The sequence below is a fragment of the Felis catus genome, chromosome E2 (genome assembly GCF_018350175.1).
Source record: "Felis catus isolate Fca126 chromosome E2, F.catus_Fca126_mat1.0, whole genome shotgun sequence".
Lineage (NCBI taxonomy): Eukaryota > Metazoa > Chordata > Mammalia > Carnivora > Felidae > Felis > Felis catus.
The window spans coordinates 58589590-58608106 of record NC_058382.1 but is presented as its reverse complement, the minus strand read 5'-3'; the positions used below and the strand labels follow the sequence as shown (position 1 = coordinate 58608106).

General features: G+C 60.6%; 2 protein-coding genes across 2 annotated transcripts in view; one reads left to right on the top strand and one right to left on the bottom strand.

Moving 5' to 3' along the window:
• LOC111558007 (basic proline-rich protein-like) overlaps nucleotides 1-17511 on the bottom strand; it is a 36198-nt gene extending 18687 nt beyond the window's left edge. Inside the window, exons 1-6 of the mRNA XM_045045859.1 lie at nucleotides 17457-17511; nucleotides 16731-16818; nucleotides 16505-16633; nucleotides 15990-16282; nucleotides 13198-13306; nucleotides 11616-11969 (exon numbers count right to left, since the gene is read on the bottom strand). Coding sequence (XP_044901794.1) covers nucleotides 11616-11969; nucleotides 13198-13306; nucleotides 15990-16282; nucleotides 16505-16633; nucleotides 16731-16818; nucleotides 17457-17511 — 1028 coding nt within the window. The remainder of the gene's footprint in view (nucleotides 1-11615; nucleotides 11970-13197; nucleotides 13307-15989; nucleotides 16283-16504; nucleotides 16634-16730; nucleotides 16819-17456) is intronic.
• LOC123382389 lies at nucleotides 5494-8453 on the top strand. Its single transcript, XM_045046870.1, has 2 exons — nucleotides 5494-6757; nucleotides 6979-8453. Exons 1-2 carry the CDS (start codon nucleotides 6035-6037, stop codon nucleotides 7129-7131), a joined length of 876 nt encoding a protein of 291 aa, XP_044902805.1. The 5' UTR covers nucleotides 5494-6034; the 3' UTR covers nucleotides 7132-8453.
• Nucleotides 17512-18517: the final 1006 nt, after the last annotated feature.

Here is an 18517-nt window from a genome sequence, read left to right as displayed (position 1 = left end):
GACCATGTTAGCACACCAGCTGCCGTAACAAATAGGCTCTGAAACTTCCACGGCATCACACAACCAAAGTCTATTTTTCACTCTGGACGTAACCCAGGGTGGATCAGCATGGCATCACACACTCATTCAGGGACCCAGGCTCCTTCTACCCGTGGCTCCATGTCCCTGGGGGCATCCAATTTCCTCTCTGGGATGCTCCCTGTCCCACCAGCAAATAAAGGAGAAGGTAGAGAAGGCACATTGTTCTTAACCATGGGGCCCGGAATGGCCCACATCATTTCTGCCTCGTTCCTGGGGCAGGAACAGGGCACCCGGTCCCCCCTAGATGTAGGGGCTGGGATGAGCCGTCCTCCCACACCCAGGGAGGGGAGACCACACCTCCTGAGGCTGGCCTATGGCTGCTAGAAGACTCATGAAATACTGGCTGAGGTCAACTGCATGCAACCCCCAGCCAGCAGCAGTAGGACTTGCTTTGAGCACCCCGGGATGACGGTTCTGGGGACTCTGGAAGAGCCTTAGGCTGCTATTGCAAAGGCTCAAATATCTCTATAAGTGTAGAATGAAGAATACACTCTTTGGCCCACCCCATCCAGCAACAACACTCCCTCCTCATCTGTGAATTGATTCCTCACCCTACAGACCTTCCCCCTAGATTCTTGGGTGGCCCCAGGAAACAGCAGGCTCTTACTCTACTAACATCTACATTATAGGCAAGTGCTTTCAAATTGCATAAATGCTATGCACATAGCATTCTATTTGTGTGGAGAAATCTTGACAGTAACTCCATGCAAATCAAGAAAGGCTCTCTTGTGCAGTCAACAACCTGCACAACCGTGCCCAGCAATCCTGTCATAAGTTCTGTCATCTGCTCAGCCTTGGAGTGGGAATGGTGTGAGCCAGTCCTCAGCCCAACCATCAAATCACAGTGGGAAGGAAATGAGGTCATCTAATCTGGCGGTTTTGAAAGCTCCACTCCGTCTCCCTCTAATTCTCTAAAACCACTGGTCCGGTCCAACCTCCTCAATTTCCTACAGAGGCTGTGAAGTTCAGATGGACCTGGGACTTTCCCAAGGTCACAGAGCCCTGTGATTGGTTAAAATCAGACAGCACATCGGTTTCAAACCCCCAGTCTGGCCATCTGGACCAGCACTGCTCCCCCACCCAAAATAAGGGTACTTCTCAGTACAAGGGTACTTCTAAGCTCTCTAGCTGCCATATTTTAAAAAGGAAAAAAAATGCAAATAAAAAAGAGGGGCGAACATTAATTTTAATAATATATGTTCTTTAACCCAAAACATCAACATGTAACGTAAGTTAAAAATATAATAACGTACTTCACGTTCCGTATTTCATACTAAGTCTACAAAACCTGGTGTCATTTTACACGTAACACGTCCTAATTTGGCTGCTAAATCTTCACCTAAAATACTTGATCTGTATTTAGAGCTCATAAAATTTATACTTGGAAAGGTAGGTTCATATCCCAAGTTGACACAAACATGCTTTGGCGTTTCCTTAACAACTGAATCGGGGATCTATGTTCACGTTAAAATTAATTAAAATGAAATAAAATGGACGTCTCAGTCCCTGGCTCACACGGGCCACATGGCAAGTGCTTGGGGCTCCTGGAGACCGTGAAGAGGGGTTCAGCTCCGGAACTAGGACCAAATCTACCCTGAGCCCTGGGAGCCTTCGTTACAAGAAAAATACGTTCGGGGCGCCTGAGTGGCTCAGTCGGTTGAGTGTCCGCCTTCGGCTCAGGTCATGATCTCGCAATTCCTGAGTTCGATCCCCGCATTGGGCTCTGTGCTGACAGCTCGGAGCCTGGAGCCCGCTTCGGATTCTGTGTCTCCTTCTCTCTCTGCCCCTCCCCAACTCATGCTCTCTCTCTCTCTCTCTCTCTCTCTCTCTCTCTCTCTCAATAATACAGTAAGTAAACGTTAAAAAAAATTTTAATTAAAAAAAAAAAAGAACAAACTGTGAGGATGACCTCTTCCCCAGGCGCATCAGAGAAAGAAGCGATCACGCTGGGAACATAACGGGCTCAGAGAGCACTCATGATTCTCCCTCTCCTGCGGTCCTGCCCCTGGTTTCCCAGGGCTCCCGTCTGACACACGGCGGCATCGTGCGGCCCCTCGGGCTCCCACAGCGGAAAGAGGCCTGAGTCTTCAGCAAGAACAGGCCGTGGGGCCACCAGTGTGCCTGGGGACAGCCTAGACGAGGCCTGGACGCGGAACCCGGTTGATGGCGAGGACCGGAGGTAGAGCCAGTGCCCTGACGCCCCACAGACGCACGGGCCCCGTGGCTGCGGACGGTCTGGTTGTGGTTATGGGGCCTCGGGGGGTGGGTCCCACGTCACCTACTACTCCTTTCCTAGGGGTCCTGCCCCAGGGCCACCAGCTGGGAGCTTAAAACAACGGAAACACATCCTCTCCCAGCTCTGGGAGCAGGAGTCTGCGATCCGGGTATTGCCGGGGCCGGTTCCCTCTCAAAGGCTCTCAGGGAGGATCCTTCCTGCCTCTTCCATCCCCAGGTGCTGCCGGCCATCCTCAGCGTTCCCGGGCTTGTAGGTGCACCTCCCGGATGCCCGCGCCTGTCTCTACACGGCCATTGTCCCTCGGTGTGTGTCTGTACCCAGTGTCCCTCTCCTTGTAGGGGACTTAGGACCCACTCTAGTCCAGGCCCAGCTCATGTCAGCTTTGTTACATCTACAAAGACCCAATGTGCCCAAAGGGCACGTTCACAGGCACAGGGGTGGGGGGCGGTGAGGACTTGCTCACATCTTTGGGGGGACCCAACTATGGTGCTTTATAACCACCCAATTTCAGTCCCCCTCGGAGGCTTGTGTCTCTGCGGTGCAGACAGAAAACAGACCAGGAGTGGTGGGAACCTAGCACTCTCAGCTGGTCCTCCCCAAGCCGGGGCTCCCAATCCGCTCCCTCCACCAGGCCCTTCTGGAATCTCTCGGGCTCTTCCAGCTCAGAAACTGGGACAATGCTCTGTAAAGCCCCAGCCGACCCGTTCAGGTTGGAGCCTCCCCACTTAAGTGACCCAGGGTGACAATTCTGATTGATTACGACCGCTTTCCTGGGGACTCGACCAGGATTCTGGAAAAGGCAACTTGATATTTCTCTGTTCCTTCCAACCCCAATGAACCTGGAGCACGAAGTGGAAAACTCCAGACACAGCGCGTAAAAATGGATTTTCCCCTAATTAGCCAATGAGGGGAAGGCCAGGGGCAGCCTGTCTTACTCCCGCAGAGGGACACCCCCACCTTCTGGAGCCCCTCCAGCCCCTACCTGGCCCCCACGCTGCTCGGCCCCGTGCCGAGAGGCAGACGAGATCAGGCAGAGGCTGCACACAAGCACCCAGTGGATGTGCACGTCCGGGACAGCCACCTCGGGGACCACCCGGGCCCTGCACCGAGAAGCAGAAGGGCCCTGGAAATGCCCACGAGATCCGTCCTCCAGCCTGGCCAGAGGGGCTCTGGGGCGAGCGCGGGTGCCAGTGGGGGGCCCCTCCAGGCGGCGACGGGGCGAGGGCCAGCTCCTGGGAGAGGCTGGCAGCCCAGAGCTGAAGGCTGTCCCCAGGTGACAGCGGGGGCACGGCTTCTCCAGATGCAGCCACAGCCTTCGTCTGGGGAGGATGAGGCTTTGATCACAGCGCTGTGTCTGCCGGCTGGAGCCCGACCATTTTCCTGCATCTCATTACGGGAGCGCGGGGCTGCCAGCACAGGAGACAAGCCTGGCATTCTCTCTTTGACCTAATAAAGCCTTTCTGAATTGCTCCACTCGTTCCTGGGGAAATGAGGAGGCCTGCTCCAATTACCGCCATAAGAAAAGCCTCTTAGAAAACGCCGGAGCGCGGGCAAAGGAAGGCTCCTCCTGCCTGCCTGGGAGCAGGGCTCGGAAATCCCAGGCGCCTTCTCCAAACAGCCCCTGAGAGGAACCTGTGTGGCGCGTCGGGCTCTCTGGGAGAAGGTGGGGGGGCCTCTGGGGGCCTCCGAGGGCCCTGTTTTCCTCCCGCAGGATAGGGGGGCTCTTGTCTGCAAATTGGCAGGTGAAATTGAGCATTAAGGAAAAGTCAGCCTGGCCAGGTCAGGGTGGAGGCAGAAAGAATTTGGGTTTGGTAGGAAAGATGGCAAAATATAGTGGGGGGGGGGGGGGGGGGGAGGAGAGAGAGAGAGAGAGAGAGAGAGAGAGAGAGAGAGACTTTCACAAGGTGCTGGGTCTCTGAATTACAATGAGGCAGCCTTGCAGGACTCGGTCAGAGATTGTCCAGTCTGGGTTTGGAAAATGGTGGGATTGATTAGGTTGCTGTTCAGAGACCTTCACCTCCCGCCCTTACCTCCAACTCAGGAGAAAGGGACTCTAGAAATTGTTGAGCCAGGTGTCGCCAGCGGCCGACCCCTGGTCGGCAGGAGATTTAGGGAGTCCAGGGAAAAGGGAAGGGAGGGAAAGGAGTGGAAGAAGCTGGGGGAGGAGACCCTATCCAGGAGAGGCCCCAGTTGTCTCTATGGAGAGCAGGACAGATGGGGTCACCCCCCCCCCAAGAGCTGTCCCCTGGGGGAGCAAGAGTTCCTAGCCTCTAAACCCCCAGGCTGATCAGACCCTGGATATGAGCTGTCTCCTGCTGTGGCAAAACGGTAGAAAATTACACAAACAACTGCACACATTGGTCTAAGACTGAGCTCAGAGATGCAATTATTCTTAATTTTCTTAAACAGCGGATTTTTCTAATGAGCTTACGTTCATAATTTTGGTGGAGTGTTGGTGTTCTTGTTTTTAGGATAACGGCCTAATTTGCTCTGCAATGTCAGTCCCCTTGAAGCAGATTCACTTTTCCGCGCACATCTTACCTGCCTCAAACTGTACCCATGCCAGACATCACGAATCAATCACAGAACACACGAGGCCCCCCCATGCCAGACATCGCGAATCAATCACAGAACACACGAGGCCCCCCCATGCCAGACATCGCGAATCAATCACAGAACACACGAGGCCCCCCCATGCCAGACATCGCGAATCAATCACAGAACACACGAGGCCCCCCATGCCAGACATCGCGAATCAATCACAGAACACACGAGCCTCCCTCCGAGGACAGCCCTTCCATCGTGACCCTCTCTGTGCCTGAAGCTCGCTCCCTCCCTCTCCCCTCCCGAGGCTAGGTCTCAGTTCATGTTCGCCTCCAAAACTACTGTCCTGGCCATCGCCCTCTCCGGACCAGCTGTCTCTGCCCGTGCCCACCCGATTACAGCACCGCACGGGTCTGCTCACTTTCTGTCCTTCCCACCAAGTGTGAGGTTCATCAGAGCACGGGTTAATGTCCCGTTCACCGCGACCCCAGGGCCTGGCACAAAGCCCCACATACCGGGAACGCGTGGTGAGCATTGCAGACGTGTCCCCAGATCCCTTCCACCCTGCCTCATTGTGACATAGACACAGGTGAGGAGGGGCTGAGCCTTCCCCAAGGTTCAGGTGTCAGTCCTTATCAGAGAAATCAGCCCAGGTAAGTCAGACCTAAAACACACACAGCATTTCATTCCTCTGGCCAGAAGGACTGGTCCCCGAATGGACACGTGATCCATCTGGGGCCAACAAGATGTGATGGGGCACTTGCTGGAAGTTTCTGGGAAAGAAGAGTCCATTCTTAGGAACAAGCTCTATCTCCTTACAAACGGAGTGGTTATAGACGTGATGCCTGGAACTTTTGCAGCCCGGAGCGCTTAACAGATTCCAGGCTTGGTAAATGTCAACAACTCTATGAAGCTGGTACTACGGCCATAGCCCTTTACGGGTGAGAAAACCAAGGCCCAGAGAGGCTAAGGGACTGGCCTGACGTCACAGAGCCGATGGGCGGCGGAGCCTGGGTTTGAACTCAGGAGGCCTGTGGCCCCAGAGTCAGAACACTGAACCGCCTATCGTGTCACGACGATCGTGTGCATTTGCCACGTCAGGACATTCTACCTGGAATATCTCACCGGATGTCAGAGCAACCCCACAAAATAGCATTACATCCCACTTGACGGATGGCAGAGCCGTCTCTGAAAACCAGGGGAAATGCTACATCCGTGGACGGGTGGATGAAGACGGGAGGCCGGACCCGTCGAGTGGCCCTGACTCGATCCCCGTGCTCCCGGCCAAGACCGGGCTCGGGAAGTTCCCGTCGCCCCTGGAGCAGGCCCTTGGGACCGAGAGCCTCATCCTGTCTGGGATCGCCGAGGGCCGCCCTGGGCACCGAGTTCCCAGTAGCTTCAAAGGGAGCCCAGAGCCAGCCGAGGTCCCAGGGGGCGCGGACAGCAGGAACGCCCGCCTGGCCCCCGCCGCTGTCGACGCGCCCCGCTGTCAGACGTCAGAAGCGCGAGGCGGCTTTGGTCTCGGCCGTCGGCGGATGCGACCAGGGCAGCGCGGAGCCAGGCGCTTCTGGGAACCGTGCCGGCATTTCCTCGTTCCGTCAGCTCGGCCGAAGCGCCCCAGAAACCACATGCAGAACAAAGTCTCCGGGGCTCTGTCTGGAAGGCGAGAGGATTAGGGGGGAGAGGACGGCGTGCCACTGGGGAGCCTCCCCAGGGCCTGGGAACCTCTCCAGGCCTCCCCTGAGCCGACCGGCCCCCCGGGGATGGCTCAGGGGCCTCGCGCTGCGGGAATCACAACCGGCAGGCGGCAGGGGCCGCCCGTGTCCTGAGCGGGGGCTCGCCAGCCAGGGGTGCGGGCCCTCACGGGCCTGGTCTCAGCCCCTCAGACGCCCCGGGGTAAGGACCTCACTGTCCCTCTTTCGCACATGGACTAAACAAGGCTTGGGAGCCTGGCGGGCGACGGGGCCGGATGCCAACGAGTCCGCTGCGCCCCAAGGGCCGCGCTGGGATTCTCTTTTGCCTTGTTTTGCTTCTGTTTGCCTTGTTTTCACAGATAGCGTGGTGCAAAAACAAAAAAATAGAGAAAGTGTCATGGAGAGTCTCTGCGTCTCTTACAGATGAGGAGACTGAGGCCCAGGGACGCGAGTGACTTTCCCGAGGGCTCCACCCGCTCTCAGCCGGGACAGGAGCCACTGGGGCTGGAATCAGAGACTCAGATAACTTCGAGGTGCTCGTGGCCGAGGCTGGGGCTGGATGGAGGGAAGCAGTGAGGGGGTTGTGCGGGTTGCCGTGGGGGGTCAGGAGGACGTGAGTGAGCATGGGGACCAGCTGGCCGTCCGCCCTGCCACCAAAGGCCCGCTCAGGAAGGCTGTCACGGACCTGAGCCCCGACACCCCCACGTGGAGGTGGGAGTCAGCCAGGTCCATCGGGACCACCCTAGTCACCAGCCTCTGTCCCCAAGCCCTGCTGCCCACCCAGCAACCTACTCAGATGGGAGGGAGGCTCTGGGTGGGGGAGGGGGTCTGGAGCCCTGTGGGGAGGCTCCTGGGTGGGGATCCGGGGAGACCCCGGGCCAGGCTCTGGGATGGGGAGGTTGGCTCTCAGGAAGAGGACAGGGAAGGCAGCCAGGATGCACGCTCGAGTGCACACGGCCCCCGAAGGGCGGACACACACCCGCCCGTGTTCTCTGCGCTCCCACAACCCAGGCGCCCACTGGCTCCCCGGGCAGGTCAGGACGAGGGTCTGGGGATGGTGGGCACACACAGCCAGGTAGGCTGCTCCCCTCCCCAGACCGGGAGCCCCTGCTGTGTCAGGTGCCCTCCCGGTGCCCGGGGGGAGGCTGGCTGCCACCGTCTCTGCCCACCCCGTCTGCCCTTCTCCTTGTCTCGTCTCCGGGTGTCCCCGAGACACCGGCTCCAAGTCGGCTCCCCTGCATCCCTGTGGGTGCGGCTCTCGCTTCACCTGCTTCTGTTCTCAGTCCTTCTCCCCCCACCTCTGCTCTCTCTCTCTCTCTGTGGCTTGCTCTGTCTCTCCCTCCCCACCCCAGGGGCTTCTCCCATGGACATTTCCGGGACAACCCTCTCCCAAACCCCACAAGCGATCCACTCTCGTGGCCTCAGAGCCCCGCTCAGAGCCACATGCCTGGGACCAGAGGCGGCCAGGAGACGGGTGTGGGCCTGGGGCAGGGTGGGTGGGGGCTTCACTGTGGGGGCTGCAGGAGGCAGAGAGCAGCCGGCCCCTTCCCTGTCACCCTCCGAGTGGGCTGGGGGAGACCTCTGCAGAGGTTTGCATCTCGTCAGTGGCCTCCTCCGCCCCGGGGGCTCCCGGGAGCAGCCTTCCTGAGCCCCCCCGGAACGTGTGGAGGGACGGGCTCGGTTCTCCTGGAGACAGACGTGCCCAGGATGGGTCTGAACTTTCCAAACCCAGGCGGCCCCCTAACCTGCTTCTCCTTTCTTCCAGAACATGCTTTGTCCACTTCAGGAATCCTGGACCTCCTGAGGTCTGCCTGGAGGTGGGGTCAGCAGCGCCCCCAGCCTGGCCTCTGGGGCTGCTAGGGAAAGCCCTGGGGCTGTGGAGCCGGGGAGCAGCACAGGGGCAGAGATAGACGGGGGTGGGAGGTGGGAGGGAGGACGGGAGGAAGGTCCGGGGCAGCCCCGAAAGCCAAGAAGCAGGCGGGCTCGCCCCACGCGGCACAGGGAGACGGTGGTGACCGAGGCCAGCCCCGGGCTTGGGAACACGTGCCTGCTACCAGCTGGCTGTGTGACCGTAGCTTCTAGAATCTTTACACAAGAATTGACGGAGACTCTGCTTCCTCCCAGGAGCACAGGGTCTAGAGGCAAACGCGGCCGAGGAGACAGCTGCCCAAGCTTCAGACACACGGGCCTGGACTCTGGGTTCCAGTCCCCACTCTGCGACCTGCTGGCTGTGTGACCTGGGGCAGATGACTCAACCTCTCTGTGCCATCGTTTCCTTACCCAGAAACCATGACCAATAATCCGCAGCATGGGTTTGTCAGGAGAACGACACGAACCGATACGTGGAAGGCGACTACGAGCTCCCCTGCTGGACCACCTGACAGGAGGCGCTGAGCAGGGCGCCTTCCTGCAAGTCACCCCACGTCAGTCAGATCAGCCGTGGAGAAGCAGTCGGACAAACCCAAACTGGGGGACGGTCTGCAGCATAACCCCCCTGCCCTCTGCAGACGACAAGACCACAGTCACGGTAAGAACGCGCAGCCCTCCAGCCCCCCACGCTCAGCCGCCAAGTGCCACGCGGGGCCCTGGTCCTGAGGGGGAGCCCTTGTCAGGCAAGCACTTCTGGGCCGTCTGGTGGCCGGGGACCGAGGGCTGATGGCGGGGACACGGAGAGCTCCCTTGCCCCGCGCTGGCGGCTCTTTCGTAGGTGTGAGATGATGTCACGTTTTAAAAAAATATACGAACAGGTTAAAAAATAATAGAGCTGTACCCGCAACCCACAATAATGGCGGTAAAACCCGGAGCGAGATCAGCAAATGTTCCGGAGCGTTAAGGACCTGTTGGGAACCCACCGTCCCCGCCCCCCCGCCAGACTTTCTTCCCGATGAAGCAGACTTCTGTCCCCCAAGTGAGCCCGTGTGTTTAGGGCTCAGCCCCGCCTGCCTCTCCATCTGGGAAACTTTCTCGTGCTAGGGAGACCCAGAGCTGTGGCCTCAGGCAGGCAGCCTGAGCAACTCTCTCTCTCTCTCTGAGCCTCAGTTTCCTCATCTGAAAGCGACCCGCAAGTGACAGCAATGACACGAGGCAAGTGTTCAAAAAGGCAACAGAAAGTAGCCCCGTGTGAGGCTGTTTCTAGGAACCATTTTCACGTCTTTCCTCCAAGGCCAGGGTTCTTGTCCCCTACCCCTTTGCTTCCTTTCAAACACAGGCCTCCAGGCCAGCAGGCTCCTGGGCCGGATGCAGGCCACCTCCAGGCTGGACAGGGTCCCCTGGAGCCACTGAGCTCAATTCGAGGCCTGGGGGGGAAGTGGGGCCATAAACCTCCCCCAGCCCAGTGACAGGATGTCACGGGAGATCAAACCGTTATCAGAATCAAAGCCGCCCAGCTGATGGATGAGACTCCAGGATCCAGGGGCCCAGGCGGCCAGCCCCTCGCTGTTATGGGGCTCCGAGAGCAGCAGCCCCCTTGCCAGAAGGCTCGGCACACTTTAATTTGGGCCAGAAGGTGACTTATGGCCTCCCGGGAAAGATGCTTATCTCTCTCCGCAGGCAGGGAGGGGACCGAGGTGTCAGCAGGCCTGGAGAGGCTGAGCCGGGAGGGAAGGACCAGGCTGCCGGCCAGGGCCTCCCGTCCCCACCCTCTCCTCCGGGCTAGTCCCGACAGCTGGAGCCCCACATGGCTCTCAAACGGCCCAGAGCTCACATTTTGTCCACAGCCGACAGATGTACCAGCCCAGAGCACTTCTCCCAGGAGGCTCCGGGGGGAGAGGTGGGAGTTGGCACCCTGACCTCATGCGCAGGGTCAGAAGATTCCAGAAGGGCCGGGCCGGTCTGGAAGCTACATAAAGCCCCAGCCTCAGGGGGGCCCCTGAAGGTTCACAGAGCTGTCAGGGTGTGATGTCGACCGTGTCAGGGTCCCGGAAGCTCAGTCAGAACCCGGAGATGAAAGGAACTCAGCTGTCATTGCTGGAGGCGGGAGAATAATTCTGGTGTGGTCTCTGCCGTTCGGCCGCCTGGGTTCGAATCCTGACTCCGGTGGTGCTCCTGCCTCCGTCAAACAGGACGGGCAAAGGGGCGTCCTTCAAAGGGTCACCCTTCGGACTCCGTGAGCCGCTGCTGCGCCTGGCACGTGCCGGAGGTCGCTTTATTGTTATTAATATCAGGGTACCGACCTAATAATAACGTCGGGGAAGGGCTGTGGTGATGGTGCGAGACTGCACAGCCCAGGCTTTGCTGTTTGACTTGTGTTTTCCAAACCTGCCTTCCTCCTCTAAACGCGGCTCCGAAGCTCATGAACGCTGCAAGAGATGCCCCACGCGGCCAGGCCTGGGGCAAGGTGGCCGGTCCCCCCCGCCCCCCCAGCTCTGCTTCTTGGAAAGACCCCGGGCCCTGCAGGGCCACACTGCGCCCCCTGCAGGCTCCTCCCAGTATTGGCAGCCCGTGTAGACGCTGCCCCGCGCAGAGTGGAGAGGATCGCGGTGCTGCCCCGTCACGTGCGCGAGAAGCTTCCCCAAGCTGTGCGTGTGCGTCGGGTCCCCGGGCCCCGCAGCCCCGTGCTCCAAGACTGAGCCCCTCCGGTCAGTGTCGCGGGCCACCCCCACCCCCACCCCCCACCCGGCGCCACACGCGGCCTGCGCTTCCCCTTGTTTAACGGGGAGGGAGCGAATGGGTAACAGAGAAAACAGGAAACCCTGTGGAGACACATGGCGGGGGACAGACGAGCAGGACAAGACCGGGCAGGCCGGGGACGCCGATCTTCAGCGCTCCGGGGATGGCACAGGGACTCTGGACACAGGGAGGCCCGGGCTCCAACAGTCCTCTGCCCCCCACTCGCCGTGTGGCCCCAGCACAAGACGCCCCGTTCTGGGAGCCCCTGGTTTCCGTGCGCAGAAACAGTCCGCAGTTTCTCCCTCGTGCGCTGTCTGCCACGTGAGCTCCCCTAGCCCGGGGCGTATCCACCCGATGCGGTGGCGACGAGAAGGGCGGTCGCAGGGAGCCCATCCTGCCGTTGGCCTTGCCGGTGCCGACCCCCCCCCCCCCCGGGGACATCTTCAACGTACCAGCTCCAGGACGCGCAGTGGGAACGGGCCGACGGCGGGCTGGGCAGGGAAGGCGGAGGGGGGCCCAGAACTCGTCCGTAGGGGGAGGCCGCGGAGGACGGTTCTCCGAACGCCGTATGTGCGCCACGCCCTCGCACGCCGCGTGGGTCCCTGTCCGGGGTCCACCTCGGGAGGCTGGGGCGGGGGGAGGGGGTCCGCTCGCCCGGGGTCCGCACGGACCCTTGGGCAGAAGCAGGGTCCGAGCACGCACCCGCCTGGCGCGGAGGCCTGGTTCTTCTGCCACCCGGGACGGACCCTGTACTCGGGCCTTTGCGGGAGTCGTCAGCTGGAGCCACGCCCCGAGGGGGCACACGTCTGCCTCACAATTCCAGATCACCATGGTGGGCAGCGTGCGTGTGTCCCGGGGGCCTGCTATCCTCGGAGAGGCTGCGTCCCCTGTCTGGGGGGGGGGGCGCCTTGACCCCCCTGACCATGACGGGGGTGGGGGGCGGGGGGAGGGGGTCTTTAAGAGGCAATACTGGGCCTGGGGCAGATAAGGACCAGTTGAATGCAGGTGATTATAGAATGTAACTTGGCCACATCTGACCTCAAAACCGGGGGAAGCTGGGCAGACCACAGCCCCCACGATTCGTCTTTGGAACTCCGGCTCTGGGATCATGGGATCTGTCAAGGAGAAAGGATATTTGATCTGCAAACGTCCGATTCATGCGACACGTCCCGGGGTGGCCGGGAGGCGGGCTGCACTTTGGGGAAGCGTGTCCAGCGGCTCCGACCGCTTCCTCTTAATTCTTCTGGGTGCGTGAGTTCCCCGGAGGGTCTTTTCTTCTGTGACCCTGCCGCCTTCTCACATTGTTCTGTTTTTCTGACAACAGCCGGTTGCCCAGGCAACCCCCCCCCCTCCGCCCCGGGAGCCCCAGTCAGACCCACGTCTTCCCTCCGGGGAAGTTGAGCCCTTAACCCATCTCTGCATCCTCCACCAGCCGCCTCTTGGCGTGACCTCAGAACACGCGCGCCAAACCCCAGGCAAAGAGCTCCCCTTCCCTGCGGGGGCCCTTCCCGGGCGCTGAGCCCAGCAGCAAGAGGCAGCTGGGCTGGGACCCGGAGCCAGCGAGGCCCCGAGACCTCACGCCCTCCCAACCCTTCCTAACAAACATACACAAAGTGCCCAGGTCCGTGGTGCGGAGCGACCCACGCAAACAGCACCCAGGGAGAAGCAGAGCGTCCCCCGCCAGAACGCCCTCCGCCTCCCCTCGTGGGCACCCCGTCCCCCCACGTCCAAAAGGGCAGCCGTTCTCCTGACTTCCAACCAGCACAGCTTTCTTCTGCCTGTTGCTGAACTTGATACAGACCGAGTGGCACAGCGTGTGCTCCCGGGGGGCCTGCACCGGGCGCCATCACGTGGGTGAAGCCACACACGCGCTCACGCTCCTAATCGCGTGGCCCGCTGGCTAGTCCGACCCTCTGGTCTTTACGGATGAGAGCACAGAGGCCCAGAGCGGGAATGTGCCTTGCCCGAGGTCACACAGCAAGGCTAGCAGCCCGGTCTTCAGACTCCACATGCGTTCAGTGGGCTTTCCCTGACCCCGAACTGCTGGGGGGCCGTGGATCTCGAAGCATGGCCAGGGGACCGGCGGCATCGACGTCACCCCGGACGCTTGTTAAAATGCGCATCTGCAGGTGCTGCCTCGCACCTGCGGAATCCGAAATCCCGGAGGAAGAGGCGCGGGGCTCTGCCTTTTGGCCAGCGGGTCGGGGGTTTCCTGGGCTCAGGGAATCCCTGCGAACCCCGAAGGAGCACCGTGCAATTCTTCGTTTTATCCACTAGGGGGAGCCAGCGCCCCAGAGACACAGCCTCGCGCCCTCCAGCGAGCCCCAAACAGCGAGTTTTACCTGGCGGCTCCGGGGAGAGCCTCACGGGACGTGACACCAGTCGGCAGTGTTCAGGGAAAAGTACTTTTGTTAACACGGGAGGCAGGAGACCTCGGTCCCCGTACCACGGGTCCCTCCTGGGCCCCAAGCATCCCACCTGTGGCCCCAAGTGGCCGTGGCCTCAGCAGTGCCCTTCGCTTCTGTGAGCTCCAGATCCTCCCCCCCCCACCCCGTCCACAAGGCAGGGCTGTCTGTCGCACCCTCCTGGCCTCTGAGTCCCCACCCCCAGCCTGGATAGTTCACAAGACGTCCACTGACGTCCTTAAGACATTAGGAAACGCGAGGCAGTGTTGTCACACTGTGTGACTGGAGGGTTCTGTGCCTACGTGTGAGGTCCGGAACTGTGGCAGCCACCTTGGGCCCATGAGATCCCCAAGGCAAACATGATGAGGACGGTAATGCTAAAAACGGAGCCAAGCCTGGAGCTTCCCTCCCTCGGACCCTGTAGCGAGGCAAGTTAATAAACCTCCTGACGGCTCACTCCGGCCGGGACTCCCCCGAGTCCACAGCGGGTCAAGGTGTGGGGCGCGAGGGAGCAGTCCGGGAGGTGGGTTTCTACGTAGTCACCCAGGGGCCCCTTCTGCGTCACACCAGCATGCTACCCGCTGCTTCGGTAAATCAAAGGAGGTTCCTAGCGCCGCGCAGCCCGCGGCTGGCCTGTCTGTAACGGACACCGTCTCCTCCCGCGGGTTCCGCCACCCCCTGCGTGCAGCCAGGAAGCTCCCACCTAGAGCCGCCGGCGTCCTACGCGGAGGGCTGCCCGCCCCGGCCCACGGTGCAGTGAGGGAGCCGAGGCACGGGTACAGGCACCTCGTCCTCACCGCCGGCCGCCTAAAGCTCTTGTGATTACGCGTAGTTGTCATGTATTTTTGTTTTCCACTCTTTCCTATCAATTGAGCACGTATGGATACACACACTGTCTTTTCACGGGGACAACTAACGCGGGGGATACAAGCTCAGAAGCCCGCATCCATCCCTGGCGGGTCTCCCAAGAGCCCCTCTCAAATCTGGATCCGCATAGCATAAACCTCATCTGTAACAAGGAGACTGAGGCTCAAAGAGCTCCCCTGCCCGAGGACGTGCGGTGAGAGCGGCCCGGCTGAGGTCGCCTCTCCTCCGAGTTATGTCACGTCAGGTCGGCGAGCCACGTGCTGAGAAGGCGGGCTCAGGGCCCTGCATTCACGTGCTTCCCAGGTAGGAAGGAGAGAGAGCGCAAGAATCCGGGGAATAACTATCCCGGTGTGTGAAGACGGAGCCCAGTCCCTCCATGCCTCTGGAGCTGTTTCCGAAGACGCCCGACCGAGGCTCCCTCTGAAGGGCGATTATCTGCTTCCAAAACTGGGATCAGCTCTCCCCCGAAATCACAGCCTTGGTCTCCTTGAGCGGAACTGAGGGGCAATCCCGACTACGGTCCGAGGCCCTGTACTGCTCCCCGCTGACCCGCTTGTGATCAGGGCAGGGGTCAGAATCCCCAGGATTACCTCAGTCCACCCTCCGAACATCACAGCTCCTAAGAACCTGATTACTTCTCCCGCTGTCCCACCCCCGCCCCACGGGGCCCCTAAACCCTTCGCTTAGGAGCGACACACAGCCTAAGATTTAGAAAGGCACAGAGCAAGATTGGGCTAATGACATAAGCCGTGATCGTTGCCCTTACTGGTACTCACGCCAGCCCCGCCCCACGTGCCTCGGCCATCTCGTCACTTTTCTCAGCCTCCCGAGGCCTCTGCCCACCCCCCACCCCAGCCCCAGGGGCCTGTACTCCCAAGCCATGGTGGCCTCCATGAGCTGCACTCGGCGTCCCCCCCATCGTCACTGGGGTTATAAGGTCACCCGCCGTAGAAACTTGCAAATCACTCTACGGCGGGGCTCTCCAGACATCAGGGGAGGCTCCCGTGGAGCTTGGAAGACCCCGAGACCCCGGCCCGCGCCCCGGGAAGGCTGAAGGAGAGCCTCCAGGGATGGGTCAGCGGTTGGTGAACGTCCCAGACGGTTCCACCGTGCAGCCCGCCACCTAGACGAGCGCGTAAGGGCAGGGCCGTCAGTTAAAAGTCTCTGTGGGTCACCGTGACCGAGGTAAAAAGAGACAAAATGAATTAATTTTAACAGTCTGTTCTATGCCCCCCGATTTTTCCAAAATGTTATCCTTTTAACATGTAACCCGGCATGGAAACATTTACTAGCAGGGCGTTTTAAGTCAGTCTTCTCTACGAAGTTTTGGAAATCAGCTGTGGATTCCAGACTTGGGGGCGATCTCAGTTCAGACTCACACGTGGCTACCACATTGCGCGCCCACCTGGCCAGATGGGCAAATCCCCACTCTACAGATGGAGAAACTGAGACACCGGGAGGGGAAGGGCCTAGCCCCGGCCCCGCAGCTGGGGGCAGCAAAGGGGAGGCAGACACAGGTGTCCCGGCCCCGCCCGGGGCCCCCTCTCCTCCCACACGCAGCTCCAGGTGGTTCCTGGCCGCATGCCCTGTCTGGGGACTCCCCCAGGACGTGGGAGGGCACGGTGGAGAGCAAGGCCCCCGGTTCCCGCACCCCGGAGACCGAGCCATCCCCCGGGCGGGGTGGCTGAGCGCCATGCCGCACGCCGGGAGGACTTCTCCGCTGTCCGTAGTCACCCTTCCGGCCGCCCTCGCAGGGCAGTGGCGGGCACTTGGGGCTCTTCACACCTCGCCCGGCACGGCGCCCAGGAAACAGCCGGGGCACGGGGCAGGGGCGTCTCCAGAAACCGCTGAGCGCAGACAATCCGTAGGACGGAAGTTTCCAGGGGTCCCGGCATCGTGGCCACCGGGCAGGGGCCACTCGGTCCCCGTGGCCTGCCCGGCCCCTCCTGGTGGCTTTCCTCGACAGAACCCCTTCCAGTTCTTGGGGACTCTCGGTGGCCCACCCCCGTCACCGCTGTACTCTTTCTACCGTCAGGGTTCGGCTTGCGCATACGTGAGTCTTTCCCCACCAAAGGGAAGGTGGAGCAGGAGGCCGGATCTCCCGCCGAGGCCCTTCGCCCGGGACGGGGGGCCTGACGCCCAGCCGCTCCGCCACAGCCCGTAAATGACCCGATTCACCAGGTCCGGGCTTCGGGAACCTGGAGACGTGCGCGTGGCGTCTTTAGCGTGGGGACTAACCCGGGTGCAGGTTTGAGGGGGAGAAGGCCGCCGTGCCATTTCCACCACCAGATTCACGGGTTGGTGTCTGTCCGCTCAGGGGTGGCAAGGCGTGTCACCCCTGCCAGCTTAGAGCACCCCCGGGGGCCCGTGGCGATGACGAATCCTGTGCAGTAACGAAGCATCCAGGAAAAGGGGCCTCACTTCCCACCCAAGTGGAGGGACAGTGTGACTTCTTTTTTCTTTCTTTCTTTCTTTCTTTCTTTCTTTCTTTCTTTCTTTCTTTCTTTCTTTCTCTCTCTCTCTCTCTCTCTCTCTCTCTCTCTCTCTCTCTCTCTCTCTCTTTTTGAGAGAGACAGAGCACAAGCAGGGGAGGGGCAGAGAGAGAAGGAGACAGAATCCGAAGCAGACTCCAGGCTCTGAGCTGTCAGCACAGAGCCCGACGTGGGGCTCGAACTCACGGACCGCAAGACCGTGACCTGAGCCGAAGTCGGACGCTCAGCCGATGGAGCCCCCCGGGCGCCCCTATGATTTCTTTCTTCACGGAGCAGCTAGCGCTTGGGCGTATTATGGGTGCCTGCCTCCCCAAAGATCTCCTTCTCGGCTCGTCCTGCCTGGGGTCTGCCTCCTGGAGGGGCCCGATGCACATAGTAGGGCCAGAACAGCCCGGGGGGTACTCAAGGCGGGGGATGGGCCCCTTTTCCCCGCGTGGGCAGGAGCCGAGGCTCCAGCACTTTCTCAAGGAAACACTCTGAAGCCTCGTCATCCTGTCGGAAACTTCAGAAGCGTGTTCAGAAAACACACGCTCCGTGGCGTTGGCGCTGGGAGAGCCCTTGGCCAAACCGTGGCCCCGGGGCATGACGGTAGCAGGCCCAGGTGCTGTGGGGAGAAGGACGTTGGCCGTGCCTCTCGTCGGGGAGCACGCACCCCAGACCAGAAGCACATTGAAACCAACTTCTTATATAACTCACCCCATTCTTCCTCATCTTTGTGGTCAGTTTTCTAGAACCCACCAGCAACTTTTTGGTTCACCTTCTGGTTTTGATGTGCTGTTCTCCACCTTTGAAAGGGGAAATGGTCAGGAGACCTCAGTATTTGTTTTGTTTTGCTTCATCTTTACTAATGAAATGGAGGCAGCTCTCCATCACGGCGCACCTGGCCGGGGCAGCGCGGAGCCCACCTGCCCCAGGGAGGGGACACGGACCGTGAGGAAAGGGGGGCAGGAGCCACAACTCAGGGACGCGAACACAGACTCCCGGGAAAGTTCGGGGAAGCCGGAAGGTGCCCCGCGTTGTTGACTCTGATCTTGGTGGCCCTAAACTCTGGGCCGTGTTCTTCTCCCCGTGACCACGTTCCGTCCTAAAGGACATGGTGCGACGTTCCCCATTTTACAGATGGGCCATCTGACACTCGGGGAGCTGACGTTGCCCCCCGGGAACGGAGAGGTCAGGTCCCAGCCCAGGGCCCTAACCGCTGCCCCAGGGAGGCCCCCTGTGTGCTCGACACCTACCAGATGCTCAGCTTTAAAGATGAGAACCCCTGACCTCTGTCCTCCAAGAGTCACTGACCAGTAAGCGAGCCCCCAGACTTGGGTCGTTTCAGACAGATCCCCCCACCCCATGGCAGGGCCAGGCGCTCTCACGGCCACAGCATCGGCTCCGACGTGAGCCCGCTCCGCGGTCTGGGACAGGGACTTCCCTAGCCTGGGCGTCAGCGTCCTCACGCGTGAAGTGGGGCTCCAGCGCCAGACCCCCAGCGCTCAGATCTGGGCGGTACTGCGCCTCCCCAAGTGAGCTTGCCCAGGCTACCGAACCCCTCTGCCCCAGCTGCCCCGTCTGTGGAATCAGCCTCCTGCAGGGACTTGT

Coding starts and splice junctions, on each gene's coding strand:
- LOC123382389 (XM_045046870.1), top strand. CDS start 6,035: ATGGCAGAGCCGTCTCTGAAAACCAGGGGAAATGCTACATCCGTGGAC. Junction 6,758..6,978: donor AGCCCCTCAGACGCCCCGGG/GTAAGGACCTCA, acceptor CGTCTCTTACAG/ATGAGGAGACTGAGGCCCAG.